Source organism: Medicago truncatula, chromosome 2 (genome assembly GCF_003473485.1).
Source record: "Medicago truncatula cultivar Jemalong A17 chromosome 2, MtrunA17r5.0-ANR, whole genome shotgun sequence".
Lineage (NCBI taxonomy): Eukaryota > Viridiplantae > Streptophyta > Magnoliopsida > Fabales > Fabaceae > Medicago > Medicago truncatula.
The window spans coordinates 27,972,675-27,992,702 of record NC_053043.1 but is presented as its reverse complement, the minus strand read 5'-3'; the positions used below and the strand labels follow the sequence as shown (position 1 = coordinate 27,992,702).

Sequence of the window (20,028 nt, the reverse complement as noted above, 5' to 3'; positions counted from 1 at the left end):
TGAGGAAGATCTAGTTGATTTTCTGAATCGTTGCAAGATTTCAAACACCAACGCCATGCTTTGTCCAAGGTGTAGCGCAGTCTTCGATAAAGAGGCCGCTAAAGCAATCGAAGACTCTCAGCCACAGGAAAAGTGGAGGGGAAAAAAGAAAGATAATCGCCCTAGATTTAATTTCAACAAAAGGGGTATCCCGTATAAAGACCATTCTGCTGGAAATTCTGAAAAGAGAAATTGGAGAGGAACTTTCAATCCATCTGCAAATTCCCTCACTGACACTTGGGTCTTTTCAGGAGGAAGAAAATATGGTTATTCTACCCCTCCATCCAAATGGGTGAAGAGAAAGGTTCCTACTCCTCGACTTGATGCGCCATAAGTGCCTACTAGGTATTCTTATAATAATAATTACAAAGGTAAGCAACCTATGACGCGAACTCAATGGCGTAGGTATCAGCGCCAGAAAAAAGCAACAACATTACAAGACATCACCAATGTTGACAAAGGAAAGGGTAAGCAGAAAGTTGTGTTCGAAATGGTTAAAAAGCCAACAACAGAGAGAATCTTGCCCCCATTGTCAATTTTGAAGAAAGATCATCCCAAAGAGGATGAAGAAATGACTTCGAATTTCACTGGATCTGACCCTAGTCTCGACATAGTATGCAATGTGGTTTCTATCCTACCTGTGGAATATGACGTTCAGTCAGAAATTAACGAAGTTGAAAGTGATTTCGTCGACGAAATGGCAATTCACAAGCCACTATGTTATTATGTCATGAATAACGGTTGTGTAGAGGAGCAACATGCAGTCTTTGAAAAACCAGACACTTCGATGAAGTCGCATCTCAAGCCTTTATTTATTCAAGCCAAAATCAATGGTGTAACGCCCACTTTCGTTTAATCGTTTCTTTAATCGAGTTTAGGTGATTATATTATAAATATATAATATATGCATGATTTTGGTATGTTTTGATGATTTATGATGATTTGATCGATGACGTGATAAGTTATGAGTTTTGGAAGATTTGATAAGATTAAGGGATTCATTTTATTGTTAAATAAAATGAAGATTTGAAAATAATATAAAATATTTAGTTGAGGGCTGTTTTGATATTTTAGATAGTTTTGGGGGAGAAAGTGAGATAAGATAAGTAATTAAGAAGAGGTATATAAAGGTTAGACCTAGTTTTAGAAAAACATTGTACGTACGACTATTTTGGAGAAAAAGGGAGATAAAGCCAAGTCTAGAGAAACCAAGGAAGAGTGCTGCGATTTTCTTCAAACAAGGTAAGGGTGAGACTAATAATTCAATAACGTTGATTGCTGTAATTCTGATGATTAAATGACAAAGTTAGGATTGATTTAGAAAAGTTTGGAAATTAGGTCAAAACCCTAATAATTGATGATCAAACGGTAAAACTTGTTTAGATTGATGTAGAAACCGTCCTTTAACCTTAGAACATGTTTAGGATGGATTATGGAATCAAAATTAGGCTTTGAACCATGTTATTTGATGGATTTTCGAGAAAACCCGTAGTCTGCCCGTGCTTCTGTTCATCGCTCGCCACGGCGAGGGATGATCCTCGCCTCGCGAGTGATGAACGCGAGCCCTTTCCCTTCGCCTCGCGAGTTGTTTGGTGCAACTCGCCATGGCGAGCAATGCCCTTCGCCTCACGAGTTGTGTGATGCAGCTCGCCATTGCGAGCGACCCTTCCTCGCCTCGCGAGCTTAGGCAGAGAGCAAGTTGGATTTTGTGTTTCGACCTTTTTAGTTGGACCTTGAGTGCCTTTGAGTGCCTGAACATACCTAGTATTGATTAGGAATGAATGTAGGATCAGAGGGAACCCAGAACAACATTAGTTTGGGAGATGAGTGGTACTCGCCATGGCGAGTGAGAACTCTCGCCTCGCGAGCTAGCCCAGAATGTAGTTTGTTGGAGTGTAGTGCGATCTGTGTCGCACGTTTTGACCAAGAGTGAACCCCTAATTGGTAATGAAACCTAATGATGAAGTCTAATGCAATCTGTAAAGCCTTTAAGACATGTTGTCATTAATTGAACATGATTATTGTATTTTGCAATTGTGTAAGATATGAAGTTTAATTATGATGCAAATGATTTGCTATTGATATAATGATATCATTCTGTTATGTAACTTGATTATGCTGCTGCTGCTGTTATTTAACTAAGTGCATGATGATTATGTGTAATGAATAAGATGACGTTTAGCTCCAAATTATTGGATGCATGTTGATTACGATGATTACGTGTTTTGTTGTTAAGAGTCCATGCATAGCATATCATTGAGCTTAGTCCTCACCACGTTTATTAGGAGCCTTGTCCTCCGAACGTTTATTAGGAGCTTTGTCCTCCGCACGATGAAAGTATATTAATACTTATGATGACGATTGGTACCACATGCATATAAGGAGTCTAAGAGCATTGTCGCATTGTCATGATTAAGATGCCTTGTTGATAATGATTGATTACGTGATTATGTGATAAGTGTTTATCAAATATGTTATGTTGTTTATGATAATTGAATATATGATTACGTGATAACTGCTTAACAATTATGCAAAATTGCTAAGAAAAGATTATGATGTTAATTTATGATTCGTAATTACATTGATTAATGTTATTTTGTTATGAAATCTCACCCCTTCTGCTTGAAAATGTTGCCCTTCGTATAGGTAACTTGCAGGTGATCGTGCTTAGTGTGCAGTTTGCTTTCGTGAGTTGGCCTTGCCTTCATTGTGTCGTCTAGGTCGCTCTGATACGTAACGGGATGGGGTTAATTGTAACGCCCTCTTTGAATTATTCGATTTATTTAATTATTTAATTGAGTCTAAAATTTATTAAGAAGAGTTTAAAATATATTTATTTGATTATGTGATTTATTAAGTGGCTTATGTTGTTATTTAATAGATTAAGATTTGAAAATAGAAATAAGATTGAGTTGAGAGTTTGTTATGAGATTTTAGAGAGTTTTGGGGGAGAAAGAGAAATAAGATAAAATAGAAAAAGGGTTATAAATAGGAGAAACCTAGTTTAGAAAAAACATAACGTACGATCAATTTTGGAGAAAAAGGAGAAAAAGCCGAGAGGAGGGGGAAGACCTAGGAGTGCTGCGATTTTCATCTATAAGGTAAGGGTGAGACTAACATTCAATAATCTTAAGTCATTGATTCTGAAAATTGGATTTAACATGTTGTAGGTTTTCGTTTTTGAGAATTTGAGAATTAGGGTTAAAAGTGGTTAATTGATGATTTTCTAAAATAATGTTTTTGGTCAAGTTTTATATGATTTTGAGTCTCTTTTGATCTATATAAATGTTTAGACAAATTTTGGAATCAAATTTGGGCATTGGGAAAGTCAAAATTGGGATTTTTGGGTGAAAAATTGGTTTTTCCCGAGAGCTGCACAGTGACAGCATCTTCTGTTCCATGTTCTTGCGTCTTTTTCACACGTTTCCGTTTTGAACTGGGTTTTGGTGTAAAAATGAAAGTTGTAGATAATTTTGTTAGCTTTCCAATGGCTTTGGTGTGGCGTAAACATGAGTTTTGGTTTAGGAGGTATGATGAAAATACTCCAAGGAGGTCTTAGTGAATTTTTATGAATTTCAGCACAACTTTGTCCGAATTTGAAATGAAAACTGGTATTGATTGGTACAGAATTGGTCTTAGGTGTAAACGCAAAAGTTGTAGGTATAAATGTTAGCTTTCTAATGCCGTTGGTTTGACTTCAAAAGGATTTATAGAACTAGAGTTATAGTCAAATTACTGCACGTAGGTCACAGTGAATAATTGAATATGATTGATGAATTAGTATATGAATGTATATGTTGTGAATACGATATTGTCCATGATTGATGAAGTGTTATATGTATATATGATGTTTTAAGATGTTGATTATTATTTGATGTTGTTATACTGTGATATAATTGTATATGCATTACTTGAATTATATGTGAATAATTGAGACGTTGTTGACTTGCATTTGATATTATTATGTCATGCTGTTTTTGTATACTGTTGTGTTACTGTTGTTATTTAACTAAGCTGCATGAGTCGGTCTAAGTTGATTAAGATGATGAAGTTCCAAATTATTGGATTATATAAGAGGTTGTCGATTTAAGATGTTAAGAGGTCGAGTCCATGCATTAGCATTTCATTGTTGGGGGCTTGATGCCCTGGAGCCTTTGCTCAATTAAGTTGAGGGCTTGATGCCCTGGGAGCCTTTTTACGCTCAAATAAAGTTGAGGGCTTGATGCCCTAGAGCCTATTTAAGCTCAAAGATTGGTACCACATGCATGATTAGAAGATTAAGTTGCATAGTCAAGAGGTTAAGTTGTCAAGTTGTCAAGTTATCAAGTTGTCGAGTTGTTAAGTTGTTAAATCATGAAATTGTTTAAAGCTGTGATTCTTTATATGAACTATTAAAGAAGTGAATTATGATATATTATTATCTATGATGAATATTATGATGATTACATGATGTTGTCTATGAGTTGTTAAATATGATTGATGATGCTTATGTTGTTAAATGTAATTGATGAATTATATGCTTAATATTATTGTTTGTGAAATCTCACCCCTTCTGTTTGCCCACCATGGGCAACTAACAGGTAACCAAGAATAGTTGATGTCGTGTGAGCTTTCCTTCTCGTGTGTCTTAGGTGCTCTGATACGTAACGGGATGGGAACTTTGTTATTGCTTTTCTATTCCTTACGTATTGTTTTTGAAGATTTATGACTATGTTTTTAAATTGGATTTTTATGCGACATTTATGAAGAGGCCTTCGTGCCAAAGACTGTTTTAGTTATTGAAATAAATTCCGCTGCGAAGTATTAAAGATCTTGTATTTGAATTTTAAAGGATAAATAGTTATTTATTCAGTTTATAATTTTAAGAAAAGAATGTGACATTCCGTTTATGTTGAAAAACTCTGATTATTTATGCGAAATTTTTATGTTGGGAAAACGGGGTGTTACATTAATGTTATACATGCTTCATTCTCTTACGTGACTATCATGTTTATGATTTATGATGTTGAACAATTATTATGTTTTGTTAAGTTGATTTAACTCATTTGAGATATTTTGATGGGGCCTACGTGCCAAACTGATTTATGACTTCTGAACTAATATTCCGCTGCTATGTTAAGATATTATGTGGAAGTTAAATTATTATTTAACTGTTTTTGGATTACGTTCTATGTGATATCCCGTTTATGGTTTTTACTCTGATGAATGTTTAAGAAATTTGTATATTGGGAAAACGGGGTGTTACAAATGGCGTGGGAGTAAATAAACTATTAGTTGATGGTGGAGCCACTGTAACACCCTCTCTAATTATTTGATTATTTTAATGAGTTTATAATATACTTATATGATTTGTGTGATTTATCTGATTTATTTTGATGAGTGATATTTTGTTATGTTATATGTTGATATTTATTAGTATAATATAAATGTTATTTGATTTAGAAATATATATGATATTTGATTTAGAAATATAAATGTTATTTGTTATAGAAATATATATGATTTGTTGTAGAAATAAATGTGACTTGTTATAGAAATAAATGTTATTTATTATAGAAATATGTATGATTTGTTGTAGAAATATATATAATCTGTTATAGAAATATATATGATTTGCTGTAGAAATATATGTCATTTGCTATAGAAATATAAATGATTTGTTATGGAAATATATATATATATATATATATATATATATATATGTTATAGAGATATATTTGTTATTTATTATTGTTATAGAAATATTATATATATATATATATATATATATATATATATGTATATATTAGAATAGAATATTAATATTTGGATTTAAGAGAAAAATAAGTAGGTTAAAGATTTATATAAATAGGAGAGACCTAGTTTAGAAAAACATAACGTACGTACGACTGCTTTTGGATAAAAGGGAGAAAAAGTCAAGAGAAGAGGAAACACCAAGAGGAGGGCTGCGATTTTGTGTATTAAGGTAAGGGTGAGACTAGCTTACAATTTTATTAAGTCGTATAATTCATATGATTATAATTAGTAAGTCGTAGGATTGATTGAGAGAAGTTGGAAATTAGGGTTAATGAGAGTATTTGATGATTAAACAGTGAAAAGTTGTTAAATTGATGTAGAAATTGTCCCTAGACCTTAGATAATGATTATGATGAACTCTGGAATCAAGGTTAGGCTTAACACCATGAGAATTAGTGATTTTTTTGAAAAACTGCACTCTGCCCGTAGCGACATTTATCGCTCGCCTCCCGAGCTATGATCCTCGCCACGGCGAGGGATGAACTTCATCGCTCGCCTCGCGAGCAAACCTTACCCGCCTCGCGAGTTGCACGTCGCAACTCGCCATATCGAGCAGTTGAACTCGCCTCGCGAGCTTGACTAGAAAGCATGCAAGATTTCGTGATTTTGACTTTTGAGTTGAACCTTAGATGCCTTTGAGTGCCTAAATATGTCTAATGTTGATTAGGAAAGAATGTAGGATGAGATTGAACCTGGAAAGACTTAGAATGAAACTTTTGAAGATTCATGACTGTGTTTTTAGATTGGATTTTTATGAGACATTTATAAAGAGGCCTTAGTGCCAAAGACTGTTTTAGTTATTGAATAAGTTCCGTTGCGAAGTATTAAAGATTTTGTTATTGAATTTTAAAGGATAAATAGTTATTTATTCAATTTATGATTTTAAGAAAAGAAGGTGACATTCCGTTTACGTTGAAAACTCTGATTATTTTTATGAAATTTTTAAGCTGGGAAAACGGGGTGTTACACCCCGTTTTCGCAACATAAAAATTTCATTTAATAATCACAGTTATTCACATAAACGGAATGCTACACTTCTTTTCTTAAAATCACAAACTGAATAAATAACTATTTATCCTTTAAAATTCAATAACAAAATCTTTAATACTTCGCAATGGAATTTATTCAATAACTAAAACAGTCTTTGGCACGAAGGCCTCTTCATAAATATCTCATAAAAATCTAATCTAAAAACATAGTCGTAAATCTTCAAAAACAATACGTAAGAAATAGAAAAGCAATAACAAGTTCCCATCCCGTTACGTATCAGAGCACCTAAAGACACACGCGAGAGAAACCTCACACGATAGCAACAACAACAGCTTAAGCTTGATCACCTGCTAGTTACCCATGGTGGGCAAATAGAAGGGGTGAGATTTCACAAAACAATAATATCAAGCATATAATTCAATAATTATATTTAACAACATAAATAACATCATTTAGTAATAATAATTCTTCATGTAATAATTCTTAATAGTTCAACCAACTTCTAATTATCATTTACTTCATACTCATCACATTATAAACATCATCATATAACACATATTAACCAAATCATAACTGTAACGCCCTCTTTGAATTATTAGATTTATTTAATTATTTAATTGAGTCTAAAATTTATTAAGAAGAGTTTAAAATATATTTATTTGATTATGTGATTTATTAAGTGTCTTATGTTGTTATTTAATAGATTAAGATTTGAAAATAGAAATAAGATTGAGTTGAGAGTTTGTTATGAGATTTTAGAGAGTTTTGGGGGAGAAAGAGAAATAAGATAAAATAGAAAAAGGGTTATAAATAGGAGAAACCTAGTTTAGAAAAAACATAACGTACGATCAATTTTGGAGAAAAGGGAGAAAAAGGCGAGAGGAGGGGGAAGACCTAGGAGTGCTGCGATTTTCATCTATAAGGTAAGGGTGGGACTAACATTCAATAATCTTAAGTCATTGATTCTGAAAATTGGATTTAACATGTTGTAGGTTTTCGTTTTTGAGAATTTGGGAATTAGGGTTAAAAGTGGTTAATTGATGATTTTCTAAAATAATGTTTTTGGTCAAGTTTTATATGGTTTTGAGTCTCTTTTGATCTATATACATGTTTCGACAAATTTTGGAATCAAATTTGGGCATTGGGAAGTCAAAATTGGGATTTTTGGGTGAAAATTTGGTTTTTCCCGAGAGCTGCACAGTGACAGCATCTTCTGTTTCATGTTCTTGCGTCTTTTTCACACGTTTCCGTTTTGAACTGGGTTTTGGTGTAAAAATGAAAGTTGTACATAAGTTTGTTAGCTTTCCAATGGCTTTGGTTTGGCGTAAAATTGATTTTTGGTTTAGGAGTTATGATGAAAATACTCCAAGGAGGTCTTAGTGAATTTTTATGAATTTCAGCACAACTTTGTCCGAATTTGAAATGAAAACTGGTATTGATTGGTACAGAATTGGTCTTAGGTGTAAACACGAAAGTTGTAGGTATAAATGTCAGCTTTCTAATACCGTTGGTTTGACTTCAAAATTATTTATAGAACTAGAGTTATAGTCAAATTACTGCACGTAGGTCACAGTGAATAATTGAATATGATTGATGAATTAGTATATTAATGTATATGTTGTGAATACGATATTGTCCATGATTGATGAAGTGTTATATGTATATATGATGTTTTAAGATGTTGATTATTATTTGATGTTGTTATATTGTGATATAATTGTATATGCATTACTTGAATTATATGTGAATAATTGAGACGTTGTCGACTTGCATTTGATATTATTATGTCATGCTGTTTTTGTATACTGTTGTGTTGCTGTTGTTATTTAACTAAGCTGCATGAGTCGGTCTAAGTTGATTAAGATGATGAAGTTCCAAATTATTGGATTATATAAGAGGTTGTCGATTTAAGATGTTAAGAGGTCGAGTCCATGCATTAGCATTTCATTGTTGGGGGCTTGATGCCCTGGAGCCTTTGCTCAATTAAGTTGAGGGCTTGATGCCCTGGGAGCCTTTTTACGCTCAAATAAAGTTGAGGGCTTGATGCCCTAGAGCCTATTTAAGCTCAAAGATTGGTACCACATGCATGATTAGAAGATTAAGTTGCATAGTCAAGAGGTTAAGTTGTCAAGTTGTCAAGTTATCAAGTTGTCGAGTTGTTAAGTTGTTAAATCATGAAATTGTTTAAAGCTGTGATTCTTTATATGAACTATTAAAGAAGTGAATTATGATATATTATTATCTATGATGAATATTATGATGATTACATGATGTTGTCTATGAGTTGTTAAATATGATTGATGATGCTTATGTTGTTAAATGTAATTGATGAATTATATGCTTAATATTATTGTTTGTGAAATCTCACCCCTTCTGTTTGCCCACCATGGGCAACTAACAGGTAACCAAGAATAGTTGATGTCGTGTGAGCTTTCCTTCTCGTGTGTCTTAGGTGCTCTGATACGTAACGGGATGGGAACTTTGTTATTGCTTTTCTATTCCTTACGTATTGTTTTTGAAGATTTATGACTATGTTTTTAAATTGGATTTTTATGCGACATTTATGAAGAGGCCTTCGTGCCAAAGACTGTTTTAGTTATTGAAATAAATTCTGCTGCGAAGTATTATAGATCTTGTATTTGAATTTTAAAGGATAAATAGTTATTTATTCAGTTTATAATTTTAAGAAAAGAATGTGACATTCCGTTTATGTTGAAAAACTCTGATTATTTATGCGAAATTTTTATGTTGGGAAAACGGGGTGTTACAATAACAACATAGATCATCACATCATAATCATAGTTCATATACAACATAACAACATCTTAATCATAATTCATATACAACATCTAAATCATAATTCATATACAACATAACAACATCATTAATTCATAATAATAATTATTCATCAAACATCTCATTATCAATTCATGAATAAAAGACAACTTATCAACTTTAACATAACCATCATCAAGTACACTTAACAACTCATAGATATCATCATGTAATCATCATCACTAATAACTTCAAACAACACAATGTAATCAACATCTCACTACAATAATAATCATATACGACACAACATAAATCATCATCTTATAATGATATGAACAACACATAACATAATATTAACTTAATAATAATTAATCATATATAGTACAACATATTCATCACTTAATAACAACACTTATATACATCACAACATATAGCATCATAATAACATCATATAATCAACATCGTAAACAACATCATAACATTATAATCAGTATCATATACAACATCATAACAACATAACAATATCATAATCAATATCTTAAACAATATAGCAACATCTTAGTCAACATCATATAATTCACATCATAAACATCGTATAATCTTCATAGGTACTTCTTTAACAACACATGGGTAGAAGACAACTCGACAACTCATAGATGATAATTCATCGACAACTTAACAACTCATGGATGATAATTCATCAACAACGACCTTGACTCGACAAATGCGACAATGCAACTTAGACACTTATACGCATGTGGTACCAATCGTCATCATAAGTATTAATATACTTTAATCGTGCGGAGGACAAAGCTCCTAATCGTGCGGAGGACAAAGCTCCTAATCGTGGTGAGGACAAAGCTCAATGAATGCTAATGCATGGACTCTATCAACAAGACACCTTAATCAACTTATCACTTATACATCCAATAATTTGGAGTTCATCATCAACTTATTCATACTAATAATCGTGCGGAGGACAAAGCTCCTAATATAATTCAATAATATTTCGAGTAATGCATTTAATCATTAAATCACATTACAAACAACTTAGCAGTTCATAACAGAAACAGAAACAGCACAAGCAATTCACAACATAACAATATTAATATAAAGTATCAACAACTTAAACATCATAAATCTTCCATATAAGTCATATAAATATTTCACATAACCAACAACAGCAACAGAGGCGACACGTAAACATCTCAAGATATAACAATATCAAATGATAATCAACAACAACTCATGCAACTTAGTTTAACAACAATTGCAGCATAATCAATTCATATCAAGCTTAATAACAATTCATTTCAACATCTTGATCATTCAATAATATTTCAAGTAATGCATTTAATCAGTAATTCACAGTATATAATATTCTCTCATTAATCATATCATCAAAGTAAATCATATTCATCACAACAACAAAATAGCATCAATCAATAATGATAATCATCATATATAACAATTACAAATGCACGTCATCAACATCTCAATCATCAAACATAATTCATGCAATATATATATAATTATATAACATTATAAATATCATCAAACCATCTTAATCATTATCTAAGGTCTAAGGACAATTTCTACATCTTTTTAACAAGTTTCCACCGTTTATTCATTAATTCTACAATTTTAACCTACTTTTCAATTCCTCAAAAACTCATCCTACATCATGTTAAACCTAACCATTGATTCACATACTTAATAGAATTGCAAAGTTAGTCTCACCCTTACCTTTGGATTGATCGACGAAGGACTCTACCGCTTTCTCTTCTCTAAAAGGATATTAAACCGAAGAGGGATTATGGTCTTAAGAACACTTTTAATTCCGAAGGGACAGAAAGGAGTAGAAAAAGAAGAAAGACTCGTCAACACAAGTCAAAAGAGGGAGAAGAGAAGAAAAGCACAGGAAGCATCAACTGTGAATTTCGGTGTGTAGAATGCACTGTGTGAGTTCTCTATTTATAGAGATAATTTACAACTAATAAGTGAGAAACTTTGGAAACAAGTAATGCACCTATTAGATCTAGTAATTAAATATATGAATTGAGTACCAAAATATATTATATTAAGTACAAAAATATATTATTCAGTACAAAAATATATTAGATTGCCTACCAAAATCTCAATATTCTATTCTAATATATATATAAAATATTTATACAACAAATAACATTTATATCTCTAAAACAAATATATTTCTATAACATATATATATTTCTACACCAAATAAGAAATATATTTCTACACCAGATAACATATATTTCTACACAAAATAACATATATCTCTACACAAATTAACATATATTTCTACAACAAATCATGTGTCTTTCTACAACAAATAACATTTATTTCTATAACAAATCACATATATATATTTCTAAATCAAATAACATATATATTTCTAAATCAAATAACATTTATATTTCTAAACCAAATAACATATATATATTTCTAAATCAAATAACATATATATTTCTAAATCAAATAACATTTATATTTCTAAACCAAATAACATATATATATATATTTCTAAATCAAATAACATATATATATATTTCTAAATTGAATAACATATATATTATACTAATAAATACCAACATATATCATAACAAAATATCACTCATCAAAATAAATCATATAAATCATACAAATCATATAAATGTATTCTAAACTCATTAAAAATATTCAAATAATTAGAGAGGGCGTTACAACAGCCACAGTGAACCTGCTTCCTCAATCATTCCTGGGAAAGATTGGAGTCTACGATTCTGATTTAAAGCCTCATAATGTTATTCTCACTAACTATGAAGGCACTTCAGGAAATTCGTTAGGTGCTATCGAACTGGAATTGGTGGTAGGTAGCACAAGAAGGATAACAACATTTATGGTGGTCCCATCAAAAGCAAACTTCAATGTACTGCTGGGTAGAGAATGGATACATGGCGTGGGTGCAGTCCCCTCTACGGTGCATCAAAGGATTACCATATGGAAAGAAGATGGGCAAGTTGAGAACGTTGAAGCCGATCAAAGTTATTTCTTGGCTGAAGTAAACACTATTACCAAGAAAAATTTCGATAAACAACTGGCACATATAGCCCCAGTCATATCTCCAGGACCCAAAAAGATGACTTCGAGTGATGAAATATACTCCATGAAATTACAACCAGAAGCAGGGTTCGTGTGGGAGAAAGAATTTAGAGACCATAACTTTGTAATGGTCAACCAACAGGAAGTTCAGATAGAGAACGAAGGTTTGCTCGAAACTAGAGCCCAAGCATACAAAAAGGTTGTTGATAGCCTTATACCTAACATTTCTGAGTATGCTACCCCACCAACTGGGGGGGGGGGGGGGGGGGGTCTAAAAATTTGAAATTATGTCTGAGCCCAATATTTGGGAGAAAAGTACAGCCTACTTGGCCGAAAACGAATTCCAAACGGCCAAAGAGGCTGAATGTTTGAAGCAAGAGGAGATCGAGAAGCTTGCGGACGGGTCCATAGACGACGGTGTCGAAGACCAGAAATTGGATTGCATTTATGATGATGAACCATTAGGCTTCGAAGAGGATCCCATGGGATCCACTACAAAAATGAAAGCGCAAGATCCCCTCGAAGAAATTGACTTAGGAGATGGTACGGTCAAAAGACCTACTTATGTAAGTGCCAAAATCCCTGAAGGATTCAAAAGTCAAATTGCAGAGCTATTAAAAGAATACAAAGATTGCTTTGCATGGGATTACAACGAAATGCCTGGTTTAAACCGGGAAGTGGTAGAATTAAAATTACCAATTCGACCAGACAAAAAGCCAGTCAAGCAAATTCCTCGTCGTTTCGCTCCACAGATCCTACCAAAAATCAAAGAAGAGATCGATCGACTGCTGAAATGCGGCTTTATTAGGCCTGCAAGGTATGTAGATTGGCTAGCAAATGTAGTTCCAGTTAAAAAGAAAAATGGAACCATAAGGGTATGCATAGATTTTAGAGATTTGAATCTCGCTACCCCTAAAGACGAATACCCAATGCCGGTAGCAGAAATGCTAGTAGATTCAGCGGCGGGTTTCGATTACTTGAGTATGCTAGATGGATACTCTGGTTACAATCAAATCTTTATTGCAGAAGAGGATATCGCTAAGACCGCATTTCGATGCCCAGGCGCATTAGGGTGTTATGAATGGCTAGTAATGCCATTTGGTCTAAAAAATGCTGGTGTTACATACCAGAGAGCGATGAATTTAATGTTCCATGATTTCATAGAAAATTTTATGCAGGTTTATATCGATGACATTGTAGTGAAATCTTCTTCGGAAGAAAGACATTTGGAACATTTACGCCAATCATTCGAAAAGATGAGGCAATATGGATTGAAAATGAATCCTTTAAAATGTGCATTTGAGGTTTGTGCAGGTGATTTCTTAGGTTTCGTCGTGCATAAAAAGGGGATCGAAATCAACCAGAACAAAACTAAAGCAATAATCGAAACCAAAGCTCCTTCTACAAAGAAAGAGTTGCAGTCTCTACTAGGAAAGATCAACTTTCTCCGGAGATTTATATCAAACCTAAGTGGCAAGACACAAGCTTTCTCACCACTACTCCGACTAAAGAAAGATGATGTTTTCAAATGGGAGCCAGAGCACCAAAAAGCTTTCGATGAAATCAAGTCATATTTGGTAAACCCTCCGGTTCTTTCTCCTTTGTTGAAAGGCAGGAGAATGAAATTATACATAGCAACGTCAGATGGCACCATAGGAAGTATGTTAGCACAAGAGGATGAACATGGCACAGAAAGGGCCATTTACTATTTAAGTCGTGTACTTAATGATGTTGAAACAAGATATCATCCTAGTGAAAAACTTTGTTTGTGTTTATTCTTCTCATGTACAAAACTTAAGCATTATAAAAAGCCTTTTGACGTTTATGTTTATTCTCATTTTGATATCATTAAGCATATGTTGTCGAAACCAATTCTACATAGCAGAGTCGGAAAATGGGCCTTGGCACTGACAGAATATTCGTTGACTTATCAATCATTAAAAGCTGTCAAAGGCCAAATTGTGGCCGATTTTATTGTAGATCATTCAGTAGACGAAATTTTGACAACTGAAATAGAAAACCATCCTTGGAATTTATATTTCGATGGTTCCAGTCATAAAAACGGTACTGGCGTGGGGATAGTGATAATCTCGCCCAAACACCATGTATTTAAGTACATGTTTCGAATGAATCAGCTTTGCTCTAACAATGAGGCTGAATATGAAGCCTTAATCACAGGTCTAGAAATCGCACTCGAACTTGGGGCAAGATACATCGAAATCAAAGGAGATTCTGAACTTGTCCTTAGACAGATGACAAAAGAATATAGGTGCGTTAAGGAAAGTTTGGTCACCTATCATGCAATAGCTAGCAGATTGTTAAAACAGTTCACCCAGGCGGAAATTCGGCACGTACCTCGAATGGAGAACCAACATGCAAATGATCTGGCATAGAGGGCCTCTGGATACAAAATAGCGAAGGACCAGACGCCAGAGCCAATAAAGATTAGAAACAGACGAAATTCGATGGAATCATTCCCTAGCAAATCGTTAACGCCAAAACTTGGGGGGACTGAAGCAAGTCAAAAGTCCATAAAAGGTACAGATTTTGTCGAAATTTTTGTCATTAACGATTTAAATGAAAATGATTGGCGAAAACCCATAGTGAAATATCTGAAAAATCCAGATGGAACCACCTGTCGAAAAGTGAAATACAGGGCTTTAAGCTATGTAATAATGGGCAATGAATTATTCAAAAAGACTTCGGAAGGAGTTTTGTTGAAATGCCTAGGAGAAACAGATGCATATTTGGCTGTTTCGAATACACACGACGGAAGTTGTGGAACGCACCAAGCAGGCCACAAAATGAAATGGCTTTTATTTCGACAAGGTTTATATTGGCCAACTATGCTCAAAGACTGCATAGAGTTCGCAAAAGGATGCCAAAAATATGCTGGAATTCAGCGCGTCCCAGCAAGTGAACTTCATGCGATAATCAAACCTTGGCCATTTAGAGGATGGGCTTTGGATGTGATAGAGGAAATTAAACCCACTTCATTGAAAGGTTATAGATACATCTTAGTAGGAATAGATTATTTCACGAAATGGATAGAAGCAATTCCCTTAAAAGATGTTACTCAAGAGGAAGTTATAAGTTTCATCCAAAAGTTCATCATCTATAGGTTCGGTATTCCAGAAACCATAACCACAGACCAAGGATCCGTATTCACTGGTCGAAAGATGTCGAAATTTGCCGAAGATACAGGCTTTAAATGGCTAACTTCGACACCATACTATGCACAAGCAAATGGACAGGTTGAAGCGGCAAACAAAAACATCATTGCCATTATCAAACAAAAAATAAAGGCAAAGCCAAAGAATTGGCCTGAAATTTTAGGCGAGGCTTTGTGGGCATGTCTAACATCTCCCAAAGAATCGAAAAACACTACACCTTTTAGGTTAACATTTGGTCATGATGCTGTGTTACCAGTAGAGATTTTGCTGCAATCAGTCAGAATCCAAAGGCAATGCGAAATACCAGTTAATCATTATTGGGACATGGTCATAGACGAATTGACCGATCTTGATGAAGAAAGATTAACAGCGTTAGAAGTCCTTGCAATACAAAAGGAAAGGGTAGCAAAAGCATATAATAAAAAGGTAAAATCGAAGTTTTTCGCCCAAAGAGATTTGGTATGGAAAGTCATTTTACCAATGGATAAGAAAGATAGAGCTTTGGGAAAATGGTCACCCGGATGGGAAGGAGCATGGCAGATAGTGAGAGTCTTTTCGAACAATGCATATGAGATTGAAGAATTAAATGAAGATCGAAGGATTTTACGAATAAACGGAAAGTACTTGAAAAAGTATAACCCGACGTTACAAGAAATTAAGATCATACAAGAGTAATTCGAAAAGACAAATTCAAACATAGCATTTCATAAGGCCAACTAATGGGCGGTTTACACAAAAGAGACTTCAAAACGGGCTCTAAAAGAGCGCAAAGTAAACCATTACAAAAGAAATGCTACAAACAGAAATTAGAAAATTCTAAAAGGATTTTCCTTCGATGGAATGACCTACATAAGTTGGCCAAACCCAAAAAGGTCGAGAAACCATCGAAGCTCACTATCAAGATGACATCTAAGGCAGAAACGCTGAAGATTGTACAATTCATCTTCAGCAGGATGAAATCCTCGATAGTTGCGCCTTAGTCCATCTCCAGGGCAGTTGTGCCAGTTGTTTCAGAATCGACGACGAATTAACTAGGGGGCAGCAACCTCTTGTACCAGCCTAAAACAAAGCAGAAATGGGAATCGCCTCCTGTTATCTCCCTGCGATAACGCGCAACATTTTTTGTCTCCAAAAGAGACCAAAAGTCATTGAAAAGTTCAGTGGTATCAGGAGTGATATCGTCAAGCGCCCTCAGCATTACATGAAAGTAAAGAGCGCTCACAGAGCCAGCGTCCATAGCATTCCTAAGAAAACGCTTGATGGTAGGAATGCATGGCTCAACATCCAGCATGTGTTGAGTGCATCTCAAAATACAAAACATGGGATTCCCATGTTCCCATAAACAAAGCTTGAAATCCAACTTCGGATGGGTGGGTTTCAGATCGGTGAGTAGCTTGATGCAATCCTCACCAAAGGCTCTTGAGACCTTACGATCTCTACAGAGGGCAGCAATTCTCTTGTTTTGTCGTTGAAAACTAAAAAGATCAAACATGCTGTGCTTGGCAACCCTTGCAACAATGTCTATGATCAGATCATCACTTAAGCAACTTATGAACTCCATGAAGAAATTTTGTTCTGTGGAAAAGTGTTTTGTGAACACGAGGAAAGATAGTTGAGAGATGAAAAATACAAGATAAAGAGGATGGCATTTATAGAATAAGTGGGAAGTTGAAAAGTGGTTTTTTCTCTTTGAAACATAAGTGACGGTTCCTTTTCTTGATCATCATAGATCATAAGAAGACACGTGGCAACTAGAGTGAGACCGTGATTCAAAGAGCCTTGGAAAGGAAGTTGTAAATAACTTTATGTTTTATCTTCCCTAAAAAAGAATCTCATAATTAGATTTTTTGGAAGAGTTACGGTTCCCAAGACAAGCTAATACTACCAAGTTAAGAAAAGACTTTTTAGTTTCTCATCATTATAACTGTCTTGAGATTTGTTCCATTAAGAGAGCAATTAAAAATATATATATAAATTATATATAAATACCCAAATAAAATATTGTGTTAATGTTAAAACGGTTTCTAAAACCGTTACAAAATAAATACATACACAATAAGAGGGAACAAAATAGAAACTAAAACTCCCATAATGAGTTCGATACAAAAATGGTTTACATCTTAAAGCTAGAAGTAAGGTGATACAGTTGCTGTTTTAAACCATCGAGTTTTTCGTCGAGGGCTTTGCCATGATCAGTGAGGAGCGCTATTTCCTGCTGGGAAGATTTCGATTCCTTGATCTTCTTGATGGCAATTTGAGCCTCTGACTTCATTAAACCTTCTTTAGCCAGAAGTTGGGCTTTCTGATCCTCTAACTGCTCAATTTTGGCCTTATATTGGGCAATTGATGAGTCAATGTCCGCCACTTGAGATTGGATTAGAGGGGTCTCTTGACGAAAAGCCTCGAGCTTGGTTTTGAATTCAGCAATTTCATCCAAGAGTTGATCATATTGAAGGGTTTGTTCGTCAAGTTTAACTTTACCATCTTTTCTTCGAAGACACCCTTGCTTGATGTTATCCAAAAGAGGCTCTAGAGCTTTGAAGAAATTTTGGAATTTCAGGCCTGAAGGGAGGTCTATGAGTTTGTGTGATAATTCTCGTATTTCGATTATAACGCTCTCGTCTTGCTCTATGACCTCAAATAGATCAACCCTTAAAACTTTGCTTCGAAACTCGGCGAAGAGATTTTCAGTCGAAGCTTAAGAGGGATCTTCAGTAGACACATTGGAGGATTTCCCGGTGCTCCTGGATAGGAGAATGTCGCTGGCTAAAAGGTCAAAAGCATCCAAAGGATTGGCTTCCTCAAGTTGACTTAAGGCTGTTTGATTCAAAGTTGGGTCAGGTTGAAGTGGTTCAGCGTTACCTGTCGAATCTGGGGTGTAAGTAAATAGAAGGTTTTCAGCGATGGGATCCTCTCTAGGAGTTATGATAAGTTGATCTGCATCGAGATCCGCTTCCACGTCGCTACCCCCTTCAGGCGCTTCATCCTGACGGCCACTTGACTCTACCGCAATTTGATTGGGAGAAATGATCTCCACATCAGGTGTAGGAACGCTGGTTTCAACGCCTTCATCCTCTTCAGCAATAGGTGAAGCCTCTACTTGACCAACTTGAGCGTGTTGGGGTATATCAATTTGGATAGCCTGCGAGAGAAATATTGTTATGAGAAGCACATTTCGATACTCATGGCTAAAGTAATAAAACAAAAGGTTTTTGAAAAACACCTTTAAAGCGTTGTCACCAACGCAAGAATGAGCACTGTTAGGATTCGAATCTTTGCGGGTTTTCATCTTTTTTGGGCTAGGTTGGCCCAAAGTTTCTTCCACTATATCTGTCTCGATGGCTGGAGGATCATGTTTTCTCTTCCTATGACTCTCTGTCAGTTTGAGAGGCTCAGAGACGGCAGGTCTTTCAGCAGCATCGGGAGAAATTTCAACCTACGAGGAAGTTTAAACTCAAAGATCCCCCTACGGAAAGTATGGTTAAGATGACTCAAAAAACAACTTACCTCATCCTCGACAGTGCGGGCTTGCTTTCCTTTGGAAGGTTTTTCGGGTTTCTTCTTTTTATCCGTTTTTGAAGATTTCTTTTTATGAGAAGTTTTGTCAGATTTCGATTTGGATGTCTTTCGAGAGCTATCTTCTTCTGGGTACTCTACTTCCCCTGAGGCCAAAGGAAGCGCTACTAGCCATAAAGCATAAAATAGATAAGTATCCTCTTTTATTTAAATATAGTAGATTCAAAATTGGGATGGTTTATACAAAAGAAAATCGAAAGGTTCCATACCTAACCCTATTTCGGATAAAATTCGAATATGAGGATGATTTAAGTGCAGATGCCATCCAAATGTGTATAAGCTGTGCTTGGTCGCAGTTACTCTGTCTTTTTCCCTCTTTATAAATTTTTGTTTCATTCCCATTAGACTATCATAAAATAACCATTTGGGATAGGGTGGCCTAAAGGCCAAGGCCAACGGACTAGTTGGCAAAACGAGAAACCTTGTTTTAAAATGAAGAGCAAAAAGATATTTACTAGGGGTAAAAGGTGGAAAAGACATTGAGGGAATTTTGTCATGGATCTTATCCCTTAAAGTTTTAGCCGCATAATAAACTGTCCTCTTTAGATGGAGAGGATCATATACAGTTTGAAAGAAG

At 34.7% G+C, this 20,028-nt stretch overlaps 1 protein-coding gene across 1 annotated transcript; it reads left to right on the top strand.

The window, feature by feature from the left end:
* Positions 1-421: 421 nt before the first annotated feature.
* On the top strand, positions 422-15,095 carry LOC120578357 (uncharacterized). The gene is made up of 3 exons (XM_039831037.1): positions 422-831; positions 12,313-12,901; positions 13,014-15,095. Exons 1-3 carry the CDS (start codon positions 422-424, stop codon positions 15,093-15,095), a joined length of 3,081 nt encoding a protein of 1,026 aa, XP_039686971.1.
* The last annotated feature ends 4,933 nt before the right edge of the window (positions 15,096-20,028 follow it).

Excerpts from the sequence above, each read along its gene's own strand:
- LOC120578357 (XM_039831037.1), top strand. The coding sequence starts at position 422 with ATGACGCGAACTCAATGGCGTAGGTATCAGCGCCAGAAAAAAGCAACA. Across the intron at positions 832-12,312 it reads AAACCAGACACTTCGATGAA|AGAGGGCGTTACAACAGCCA; the intron begins GTCGCATCTCAA and ends TCAAATAATTAG. Across the intron at positions 12,902-13,013 it reads GAGCCCAAGCATACAAAAAG|AAAAGTACAGCCTACTTGGC; the intron begins GTTGTTGATAGC and ends AATATTTGGGAG.